This window comes from Pongo abelii, chromosome 23, assembly GCF_028885655.2.
Source record: "Pongo abelii isolate AG06213 chromosome 23, NHGRI_mPonAbe1-v2.0_pri, whole genome shotgun sequence".
Lineage (NCBI taxonomy): Eukaryota > Metazoa > Chordata > Mammalia > Primates > Hominidae > Pongo > Pongo abelii.
The window spans coordinates 26,714,171-26,726,780 of record NC_085929.1 but is presented as its reverse complement, the minus strand read 5'-3'; the positions used below and the strand labels follow the sequence as shown (position 1 = coordinate 26,726,780).

The following is a 12,610-nucleotide window of genomic DNA, read 5'->3' as shown; positions in this document are numbered from 1 at the left end:
CAGTTGTCCCTGGTAGACTTCTCACCTGAGCATGAACTAAACCTGTGTTTTGAGCTGTTGAGATCTGGGGAGGCTCTTTTTCCTCAGCATTCAGGCTTAAAAATGAGTATTCCCTTAAGTGGCGTTCTAGGATTAGGAATATTATTCTATGTTCAGTTTAACTAATAATCATCTTAAAGACTTTTCCCACATCCTCATCAGTCTTCAATTTGCTGGACTGAATTTCCTAATTCTCACCTACTCTGAAAGTCTTTATTTTTAAATAGGGTTTGGCTCAGAGACAAGAGCAGCTCTGTGATTCAGATTCAGAGCTGTCTTATCAGAGTTAGGGCCAGCAAACTCCTTCTGTAAATTAGGGCCAGGAGATAAGTAGTTTAGGCTTTGGAGGACATATGGTCCCTGTTCTAATTACTCTGTAAACAGATGAGCACAGCTGTGATCTATTAAAACTTTGCATAAACAGGTGGTGTGGCAGATCTGGACCACAGATCAGAGTTTGCTAACTAGATGGAGGCTTCTAGTAACCAGAGCCGCCTACAGCAGCAACAGGCTCCCTCAAGCCAGGGGATCCCTTGTTAGCGACAAATACAAACTTAGAGGCTGTGGAGACGGTGCCTCTCGCCTCGCAGGTACTGGATTCTGTTCTGCGTGGCAGGTGTTCTCGATGGTCTCAATAAATCCTCATCAGAATCACCACGGAAGGGAGAAGAGCTCACTCTAGTCGTCATCTTGCCACCTCGCCCGGCCCATCACCCACAGAGGCACGAGGTCTGATCCTTCGTGGTGGCCTGTGCGCTCAGAGAGCTTAGTTCTCGGCACTTTTTTTCATCCTGAAATGCTCATTTGGCACCGAATGACTTCTGAGCAGGCTTCTGCCTTTTTTTTTTTTTTTTTTTTTTTGAGACAGAGTCTTACTCTGTCACCCAGGCTGGAGTGCAGTGGTGTGATCTCAGCTCACTGCAACCTCTGCCTCCCACGTTCAAGCAATTCTCATGTCTCAGTCTCCCAAATAGCTGGGATTACGGGTGTGTGCCACCATGCCCAGCTAATTTTTTTGTACTTTTAATAGAGACAGTGTTTTACCATGTTGGCCATGCTGGTCTTGAACTCCTGACCTCAAGTGATCCACCCACCTCAGCCTTCCAAAGTTCTGGGATTACAGGTGTAAGCCACCATGCCCAGCCAGGCTTCTATTCTTGATACAATTTTTTTTTTTTTTTTCCAGATAGAGTTCACTCTTGTTGCCCAGGCTGGAGTGCAATGGCGCGATCTCGGCTCACTGCAACCTCCGCCTCCCAGGTTCAAACGATTCTCCTGCCTTAGCCTCTCAAGTAGCTGGGATTACAGGCATGTGCCACCACACCCGGCTAATTTTGTATTTTTTTTTTTAAGGAGAGACGGGGTTTCTCCATGTGGGTCAGGCTGGTCTGGTCTCGAACTCCTGACCTCAGGTGATCCGCCCACCTCGGTCTCTCAAAGTGCTGGGATTACAGGGGTGAGCCACCACGCCTAGCTGATACAATTTTTAAAACAGCTCATTGATGACTTCCAGGCTCTTCAACAGAAGCATCTCAAATTCCTTTTGACCATGTAGCAAGGAACACACCTGGCATGCTTCCCGAAACAAAACCATGCACGGGGCTGGACACTGACCACCTCTCAGTGCTCAGGTCACCTGCTTAGGTCATGGCCAACACACAGGTGTCATGGGGCTCCACAAGGCCACAAGCGTCACTGCCCCTACCCAGGGGCCCAAAGAAGCTCCGCCTCTTGTCACCTCATGTCATTTTACACACTAAGCCTACCTCAGAAAACACCGAGGAAATGGGGTGCCTGGCTCCTTCCACTTCTCACCTCACACTTCCCAGTGCACACAGGAGCCCCAGAGGCAATGAGAGAGCAGAAACTCTGCCTCGTTCAACAGTTTCTATCTCAGATGATGAACAGAAAAGAGGAGCCTCTCACTATTACCTAGTGAAAATGCAAGCAGGTAAATGTTCTTCTCACTGAGTTAAACAGGAAACCTAAGAGATTCCTGGCTGGGCGTGGTGACTCACACCTATAATCCCAGCACTTTGGGAGGCCAAGACAGGAGGATCACTTGAGGCCAGGAGTACAAGACCAGCCTTGGCAACATGGTAAAACCCTGTCTCTACAAGAAAAAATAAAAGTAAATAAAATACCTATTTAAAAAAAGAAGAAAAGATTCCTGAAAGGCACAACTTCTTGACAAACTTTGTTCCCAAAGTGGTCGTGACCTGTGAAGATGGGGAGATGTCATGACCTGAGGATAGGGAGAGGTCACGGCCTGTGAGGATGGGGGGAGGTCATGACCTGTAAGGATGAGTGGAGGTCATGATCTGTGAGGATGGGTGCAAGTCATGAATTGAGCATGGGGGAGGTCATGACCTGTGAGGATGTGGGGAGGTCATGACCTGAGGCTGGGGGAGGTCATGACCTGAGGATGGGTGGAGAACACTGTCATTCCCTGAGTGAGCATCAGCTCCTCCATGATGTTTGGCCTGTTTAAATGTTCACAACTGGTTGATGATAAACGCCACCCACTGCTAATGAGCAGCTCAGCACAGTAAGGAGGGGCCAGGGGATCTTGTTTACATCTTCAAGGCTGCTCATGGGTCCTGTGCACGGAGACCAGCCAGAGCTTCACCCAGGGCTCCTACACACCCTGCAAATGCAGCCACACCCTCTGGGGCATTTTCCTGAGCAACCCCTTTCCTTCTTAACCATGCTGAGTTTTTAAAATTTCTTAATACCCTTATTATTAAACTATTTCCACAGATTTTTCTAGACTTCTTTTGCTCATTCAGTCCTCTCTGGCTTTCTGCTGTGAGTAACAAGTGATTCACCTTGCCCCACGTAATCCCTGGGAGTCCCAGCCTGGAAAACCACCCACCATGCCAGGATCACATCTGAGATCGTGGCATAGCCACACTTAACCATGCAGAAAACGCTCACCAATGCTGCCTAGAAGGCTCTAGACGTTCAGGACACAGCAGACTCAGGAAGTCATGTGATGCTTAAATATTCTTCCACTACGTAGGTGCCAGCAATGACAAATAATCATTGTGCCATCAATTTTTTGGCATAAGCCACTTGCCTTGGAGATGAGCTCGTCATGATTGGCCAGGTGTGCTCTGCAGTGGATGCAGCTGTACGTTCGGTGACAGTTCGGCAGATACGCTTGGAAAGTTTTGGACTTTGTCATTTTCACCATCTCTCCTGGGCACTCCTCACTCAGCTCAGGGCTGGTTCTGGAAGAACCGTGGCTCTGCTGGCCTCTCTGACAAAAGAAACACTGGAAAATGCACGCAAGAGCCGTTGTTGTCCAGGAGGGCGTGTGGCACTGTCCACACAGCTGGGATGAGAGAAAAACGTAACCTGGCAACCAATCAGACAAAGTGGTGGGTTACAGAGAGAACACGCGTGTGAAGCAGGTACACATGGGATTCATGTGTTGTGAAGCAACACGCTGGGGGGGAGGGGCGGCAGGACTAGAAGTTAAAGATTTTTTCTTTTTCTTTTTTTTGAGACGGAGTCTCGCTCTATTGCCCAGGCTGGAGCGCAGTGGCGCGATCTCAGCTCACTGCAACCTCCTCCTCCTGGGTTCAAGTGATTCTCCTGCCTCAGCCTCCAAGTAGCTGGTATTACAGGAACACGCCACCACGCCTGGCCTCCCAAAGTGCTGGGATTACAAGCACCACTGCGCCTGACCAAGAGCCAACTCTTTAGTATCAATTGTAGACAAAATGAACACTGACCCCATGCCACTGCTTAACCACTTTACATTTAGTTGGAAGTGAAAAAGTGAACTCCTTTTACATGCAAATAATTTGAGAAAAACATTGATTCAAATTCTTCTTATACCAGGTTTGGCTTTGGGAAACATGAAAGGAGAGGCGGAACCAAGACTCCTGGTGAGTGGGCCCGGTGGCAGAGCTGGATGCACCCCACCCCGAATCCGGGAATTCACCACGCAGAGTACCAGGACATTGAGGAATGTGAGTGATGGATCCAGTATTATTTAATCTTTAAGAAATTCCAGTCCTGAAATAAACCCTTATGTATGGTCACATGATCTTCAACAGGGTGTCAAGACCATTCAATGGGGAAAGGACAGTCTTTCAACAAATGGTGTCACAACAACTGGATATCCACCTGCAAAAATATAAAGTTGGACTCTTACCTAACACTGTATACAAATTAACTCAAAATAAAAGACCTAAACATGAGAGCTAAGACTATAAAACTCTTAGAAGAAACACAGGGGGAAAGCTTCATGACATTGGATGTGGCAATCATCTCTTGGATACGATACCAAAAGCATGGGCAGCAAAAGAAAAATAGACACATTAGACTTCGTAAAAATTGAAAACTTTTGGCTCGGTGCAGTGCTCACGCCTGTGGTCCAGCACTTTGGGAGGCTGAGGTGGGTGGACCACTTGAGCCCAGGAACTCAAACCCAGCCTGGGCAACAAAGCAATACCTCATTTCAACTAAAAATACACAAAATTAGCTGGGTGTGGTCCCTGTGCCCGTGGTCCCAGCTACTTGGGATGGCTGAGGTGGGAGGATGGCTTGAGCCTGGGAAGTTGAGGCTCAAGTGAGCTGAGATCGTCCAACTGCACTCCAGCCTGAGCAACAGAGTGAAACCCTGTCTCTAAATAAATAAAAACTTTTGTGCTTCAAAGGATACTATCAACAGAGGCAACCCAGAGAATGAGGTAAAATATTTTTAAATCGTATACCTGATAAGGTGTTAATATCTAGAATACATATATTCTATATTCTCTCTATACATATTCTCTATATATCCTAGTTATTGGAATATGTCAAAAAAAAAAACTCAGCAAAACAAACAAACAAACTGGTTAAAAAATGGATAAAGGGCTGGGCGTGGGCCAGGTGTGGTGGCTCACGCCTGTAATCCCACCATTTTGAGAGGCCGAGGAGGGTGGATCACGAGGTCAGGAGATCGAGACCACCCTGGTCAACATGGTGAAACCCCTGTCTCTACTAAAAATACAAAAAATTAGCTGGGCGTGGTGGCGGGTGCCTATAGTTCCAGCTACTCGGGAGGTTGAGGCAGGAGAATTGCTTGAACCCAGGAGGCAGAGGTTGCAGTGAGCCGAGATCATATCACTGCGCTCCAGCCCGGGCGACAGAGTTAGACTACATCTCAAAAAAAAAAAAAAAGAAAATGGATAAAGGACCTATGTATCTATATTCTCTATATATTCTAGTTATTAGAATATGTTAAAAAAAACTCGGCAAAAAGAAACAATCTGATTAAAAAATGGACAAAGGACCTATATATCTATATTCTATACAGTTATTAGAATATATTTAAGAAACTCGGCCGGGCGCAGTGGCTCACGCCTGTAATCCCAGCACTTTGGGAGGCCGAGGCGGGCGTATCAGGAGGTCAGGAGATCGAGATCATACTGGCTAACACGGTGAAACCCCATCTCTACTAAAAATACAAAAAAAAAAGTAGTCGGGCGTGGTGGCAGGTGCCTGTAGTCCCAGCTACTCAGGAGGCTGAGGCAGGAGAATGGCGTGAACCCGGGAGGCGGAGCTTGTAGTGAGCCAAGATTGTGCCACTGCACTCCAGCCTGGGTGACAGAGCGAGACTCCATCTCAAGAAAAAAAATATATATATATATTTAAGAAACTCCTACAATTCAACAAAACAACCCCAATCTGATTAAAAATGGACAAAGGACTTATATAAACATTTCTCCGAAGAAGATATACAAATGGCCCACAAGCACGTGAAAAGGTGCTCCATGTCACTGATCCTGAGGGAGGCAGACAAGGACCACGTTGAGACACCACCACACACTCTCTAGGACGGCTACTATCAACGCACACACACGGAAAATAAGCGTTGGTGAGGATGTGGAGGAATTGGAACCTCGTGCATTGAGGGTAAAAATGTAAAATGCTGGAGGCACTATGGGAAACAGTATGGTAATTCCTCAAAAAATGAAATATAGAATTACCATGGGCTCCAGCAATTCCACTGCTGGGTATAAATCCACGAGAACTGAAAACAGGGTCTCAAAGCCATGTCTGCACACCCATGCTCACAGCAGCATTATCCACAACAGCCACGAGGGGGAAGCAACAGAGTGTCTCTCCACAAACAGGCATTCTCATGATCAAAATGTGGCGTCTGCACACAGTGGAATGTTATCCAGCCGTTAAAAAAGACTCCTGTCACAGCTACAGCATAGAGGAACCCTGAGGACACTATACTCAGTGAAGTAAGCCAGTCACAGAGGACAAATATTGTATGAGGTACTTAGAGTAGTGGGAGTCAGAGACAGAAAGAGCTGCCAGGGGCAGCGGAGTCCCTGCTTCATGGGTGCGGTGTTTCAGTTTTGCAACATGAAGAGTTCTGGAGGTTGGAGGGTGGTGATGGCTGTACAAAAATGTGAATATATTTAATGTCACTGAACTGTACACTTAGAAATGGTTAAGATGGTAAGAGTTATGTGTACTGACCACAATTATTTTAAAGAAGAGTGTATCGTTTTTACATTTCTGAGGTCTCATTAACAAAAGAAGTTAAGTCCATGACTGATGCTGCCATCATCTGCACCAGGGACGTGTGCCAAGTTTTCCTGATGGCACCACCCCAGCCTGGCCCGTGACAAGGGGCCTGCAGAGAGTCAGGCACACTGGATTTTCTTTCAGGCCAAACAGAAGAGCAAGGGTTTCCCCAAATTCGAGAGCATGGGGCTGGGAAGAGCCAAGCGCTAGCAGTGTCCTCGCACCTGCTCCTCCTGAGACGCACCCCCCCACCGCCCCCCACCCCATGTGACCTCTGCTCCGGCAGCAGCCTGTCCTGTGCCCTTCCGTGGGATGACACCCAGGACGGCGTCTGCCCCCCACCTGTGCAGGCACGCCTGCATTAGAGGGTCACCTTCTCACATCTGGGACTGAAGATGTGCATGGGCAGAACGCAGCGTTTGTAATTGTGTGAATGGAAGATAAGACACAAACAGCCTGTGGCCACCACCCAGGATGGAACTGGGACCCGGTCACCAAGGCGCTGCTGTGCCCTTCCTCGGTGCCCCGGCCTGAGACGCTGCCTAACTTGGACTTGGTGCTTTCTTGGTCTTTGCTTGTCCTGATGGCTGTGCCCCGTGTGTGGCCCTGAGCCACACTGCTGCGTGTTCCGTGTTTTGAACTTGACACCGACGATGCTGTGAGACTTCTCTGCTGACGTGCAGCCAAGTCTGCCTCTGTCCCCATGTGCAGCTGGGCCCCCTTCACCTGGCGTCCCGTCAGATACACCACATGCAGCCACTGACGGGGTGTGGATGTGTATCGGCTCCCAGGCTGGCTACTAAATGGTGCTGCTGTCGCTGTCACCTCTCCTGAGCCGCACAGGCAGGTGTTTCATTGGAACAATCCCAGGAGCAGATGCCCGTGCACGCAGCAGCACCTCCCAAGTGCTGGTGACAAGGTCATCCTGCCAGCAGCGAACATGAGACCCTGCTGATCTTTATCCTGTCAGCTCGATATGGTCAAATTTTAACACTTCTGCTGCCTGGCAGGTATAGGCAGCAACATCTCACTGTGGCTTTAATTTGCTTCAACCTGACCGCACAGATGGGCACCTTTTACGGTTCCTCCTTTTCAAATCTTTGTCACATGTTCTATTAGCTGCCGGTCCTTTTCTTATTGATTTGTAGGAGTAAGTGATATATTCTGAAAACTAAAGCATACATTAAGCCATATGGCGTGGAATTATAAGCATTACTGGAATGTGGACATGACTGTGCCTGTGACGTAAACTTCAGGAAACTACAGTATAATGCATATATGTATAGTATGTGGATAAATGGATAAAATGGATACGCCATATATACACACACACATACATACATGTGTGGATTATACATGTACATGTGCATTAATGGGTTTCAAGTTCTCTAAAAGAAAAAGTGTAACTAGACAAAAAAACTATTAAAGCTGGGTGTGGTGGCTCACGTCTGTAATCCCAGCACTTTGGGAGGCTGAGGAGGGTGGATCACGAGGTCAGGAGTTCGAGACCATCCTGGCTAACATGGTAAAAACCCCGTCTCTATTAAAAATACAAAAATTAGCTGGGCGTGGTGGCGTGCACTGGTGCCATCTCCACTCACTGCAACCTCCGCTTCCCGGGTTCAAGTGATTCTCCTGCCTCAGCCTCCTGAGTAGCTGGGACTACTGGCACGCGCCACCATGCCTGACTAATTTTTCTTTTTCTTTTCTTTCTTTTTTTTTTTTTTTTGAGACAGAGTTTCGCTCTTGTTGTCCAGGCTGGAGTGCAATGGCACGATCTTGGCTCACCACAACCTCCACCTCCCGGGTTCAAGTGATTCTCCTGTCTCAGCCTCACGAGCAGTTGGGATTACAGGCATGCGCCACCACGCCCAGCTAATTTTGTATTTTTAGTAGAGACGGGGTTTCTCCATGTTGGTCAGGCTGGTCTCGAACTCCCAACCTGAGGTGATCCACCTGCCTTGGCCTCCCAAAGTGCTGGGATTACAGGCGTGAGCCACTGCGCCTGGCCCTATACCCAACTAATTTTTGTATTTTTAGTAGAGACGGGGTTTCACCATGTTGTCCAGGCTGGTCTCAAATTCCTGGCCTCAAGTGATCTGCCTGCCCCGGCTTCCCAAAGTGCTGGGATTATAGGAGTGAGCCACCGCGCCTGGACTAAAAGGTACATTTTTAAAAAACAGGTGATTTAGGATTTCATAGAAACCAGCTTTTTGTAAAACTATGATAAGCCAAATACTTGGACCAGCCCTCCCACTGAGAAGTACCAAAAATGCTGACAAAATAAAAGGATGTTTTCTTAAAGGCATCCAGGGGCTGACAAGACAGTGAGGAGCCGCCAGGCACCATCTGGGGAAAGCAGAAACCAGAGAGGCGAGCCAAGCCGCTCTTGCCCTGAAAACATCTGCCCCCATCCAGCCACCCTGGGCTTCTGATGAGAAGTCTAAGCCACCCGGGCTTCCGATGAGAAGTCTAAGCCACCCCAGGCTTCCGATGAGAAGTCTAAGGCTGGTCCCCACCCCACAGAGCAGCGATCATAGGACAGCCCTCACAGGACTTATGGCCCAAATTCACACCAGTGAGAAGATTCCAAAAGCTCACAGTTGATGGATTTAGTTTAAAATGGCTTTAGGCTGACAGCGCCCTGAGGTACCTGGCAGAAGGAAGCGTAAACCTAGTTTGGAGGAAGCATCTTTATCCTAGATCTGAAAAATTCCCACAAAGTCATTTTTCCAGGACAATGAGTAATGCAGTCAAAAGTAACCACACATTCATGGAAACAATGCACCATGCGCAAGGACAGAAAAGGCCAGCAGCAGGACCAGATCCAGAGACTCAACATCTGAAAGACCTGAGGCAGACCATGAGGCTCCTCCACTTAACTGTACTCACAGAGGGAACCGATAAGCTTGAAACTATATGTAACGAATAGCAAACGAGGAAAAAAAAAATGACCTTGCAGAAAAACAGGTGTAGAAATTCTAGAAATAAACAGCATTCAGCCCAATGGGTTTAACAGGAATAAGAGAATAAAAAGAGAATACATACACTGAAGATACATCAGAATAAATTATGCTGAATAAAGAAGAGTGAGAGGCCGGGCGCGTTGGCTCACGCCTGTAATCCCAGCACTTTGGGAGGCTGAGGGGGGCGGATCACGAGGTCAGGAGTTCAAGACCAGCCTGGCCAACGTGGTGAAACCCCGTCTCTACTAAAAATACAAAAATTAGCCGGGCGTGGTGGTGTCTGCCTGTAGTCCCAGCTACTCGGGAGGCTGAGGCAGGAGGGTTGCTTGAACCCGGGAGGCAGAGGTTGCAGTGAGCTGAGATTGCGCCACTGCACTCCAGCCTTGGGTGACAGAGCAATACTCCATCTCAAAAAAAAAAAAAAAAAAAAAAAAAAAAGAGGAAAAGAGTGAGAAAGAAAGGTGGAAATATGAGTCTTAAACTAAGAGACCTGAAGCAGGGAGAGATGACTTTATTTGGATTTCAGAAGGTTGAGGCAAGAAGAAAATGGGGTAGAGGCGCTTTGTGAATAATTGATGATTGTGGATTCTCCAGAATTAAGGAAAGCTACTAATCCACAGACTTAAAAAGCCCAACAGTCCTAAAGCAGGATAAATAAAAATAAAGCCACAGCTAGAGAAATAATGAAACTGCAGAACACCAAAGATAAAGGGGAAAAAAGTCTTAAAAGTGTCCAGAGGAAGGAAAAATGACCTGTTCAACAGAACAAGCTCCCAGGTAAAACAACAGAGCCCAAAAGGCAGCAGAGAAAGGGACTGTTATGATTCTGAAAGATAATAACTGATATCTCAGATTTTACATTCAGTGAAAATGTCTTTCAAGAAGTGGGGCAAAGGCTGGACATAGTGGCTCACACCTGTCATCCTGGCACTTTGGGAGGCCAAGGCAGGAGGATTGCTTGAGCCCAGGAGTTTGAGACCAGCCTGGGCAACAGTGAGACCCTGTCTCTACGCAAAAAAAGTGTTTTTCAATTAGCCAAGTGTGGTGTCACGTGTCTGTGGTCCCAGCTACTAGGGAGGCTGAGGTGGGAGGATTGATTGAGCCCAAGGGGTCGAGGCTGCAATGAGCAGAGATTGTGCCACTGGACTTAGCCTAGGTAATGAATGAGTGAGACTCTGTCTCAAAAAAAAAAAAAAAAAAAAAAAAGAGTCTGAGTCTGGGTGCAGTGGCTCACGCCTGTAATCCTAGCACTTTGGGAGGCCGAGGCGGGTGGATCATGAGGTCAGGAGATGGAGACCATCCTGGCTAACACAATGAAACCCCATCTCTACTAAAAATACAAAAAAAATGAGTGGGGAGTGGTGGTGGGCGCCTGTAGTCCCAGCTACTTGGGAGGCTGAGGCAGGAGAATGGCGTGAACTCAGGAGGTGGAGCTTGCAGTGAGCTGAGATCGTGCCACTGCACTCCAGCCTGGGCGACAGAGTGAGACTCCATCAAAAAAAATAAATAAATAAAATAATAAATAAATAAATAAATGAATAAAAGAAAAAAGACTGGCACAAGATACAAAACAGGTCAATGTGACATGAAAGAGAGCCTGGAAACAGACCACAGGTGGATACAGACAGCACAGAGGGGCTCTGCAGTGCCTGGAGAACAGTTCCCGGGGGAATACTGCTGGGCCATTGCGCATCTGCAGGAGAAGAGAAACCAAGCTGGATCCCATTTCATAAACAAAATCAACAGTTCATCACATTTATCAACAGAGATGACCATCTAGCAGGAATTTTGTGGAGGAAATTTCTGTACAAAGGTATACACATGTAAATACACACACACACACACACACACACACACACACAGTCTTCTAAATGAAGTCCATTTCTTTCTCCAATATTATGTTAAAGAATTTCTGAAAAAGTCTGCCTATATTGGATATTCCTGATGGGTGATTTCCCCAAACCTTAAACTCTTTTTCTTACTAGCTGCTATTAAGTCATCTTGTGCCAATCCTGAAATTTTCCCTTGGGTTTCTTAGAATCAAGGAGAAGACCTCACATTTAGCGTTAACACAGTACATTTTATTAGATCTTATCTATTGCCCTGAACTACTGGGCCCTTCATGAATCTGAACCCTGCCACCTCTTCCATCTGGCATGTCTTCCATGAAACTGGCTGACATGCCCTGGGGAGGTCATGGGGACAGGTATCAGCTCAGTCACCACCGTCCAGGAGCCCAGCACCACGTCCACCTCTGCTCTCCTGTCCACATGTCCCACACGGTGCACAAGGACGTCATGTGACAACTTGTCAGTAGCTTATTCAAATCCACGCATGTTCCACCAGTTCATGGAAGGAAGCGTTCTGACTTCACTTCTTACTGAACTCATGTTCAATCTCTGTGATATTTTCACCTAAGTTTCTCTCTTTTTACTAAAATGAGACTTAAATTAATAAACTTTCATTTCTCTCTTCTTTCCCTGGACTTCCCTTTAACAAAGATACTACGAATATGAAGTGAAGCAGCTGAGACAGGAAACTTATTTGCAAACTGGGTATTCAGGTCTCTAGCATTCAGAATCCCTGCTCCAAGTGACTCGAGTAGAACGCTACAGAAACCGCCCTTCCCTTTGTTCATCATTTTAAAATAAGTAGTATCAGCCGGGGGTGGTGACTTAACGCCTGTAATCCCAACACTTTGGGAGGGTGAGACAGGAGGATCACTTGAGGTCAGGAGCTCGAGACCAGTCTGGACAACATGGTGAAACCCCGTCTCTATTGAAAACACAAAAATTAGCCAGGTGGCCGGACGCGGTGGCTCACACCTGTAATCCCAGCACTTTGGCAGGCCGAGGCGGGTAGATCATGAGGTCAGGAGTTCAAGACCAGCCTGGCCAAGATGGTGAAACCCGTCTCTACTAAAAATACAAAAATTACAGCACGTCTGTAATCCCAGCTACTCGGGAGACTGAGGTGGGAGAATCGCTTGAACCTCGGGGGCGGAGGTTGCAGTGAGCCGAGATCGTGCCACTGCACTCATCCTGGGTAACAAAGCGAGACTCCATCTC

General features: G+C 47.3%; 1 protein-coding gene across 2 annotated transcripts in view; it reads right to left on the bottom strand.

Moving 5' to 3' along the window:
- The window catches only part of YPEL1 (yippee like 1), a 34,985-nt gene that overhangs the window by 6,604 nt on the left and 15,771 nt on the right, over positions 1 to 12,610 (bottom strand). For both annotated transcript variants that reach the window (XM_009234139.4, XM_054543082.2), the window contains one exon: positions 3,119 to 3,399. In XM_009234139.4, coding sequence (XP_009232414.1) covers positions 3,119 to 3,235 — 117 coding nt within the window. In that variant the 5' untranslated portion in view covers positions 3,236 to 3,399. The remainder of the gene's footprint in view (positions 1 to 3,118; positions 3,400 to 12,610) is intronic.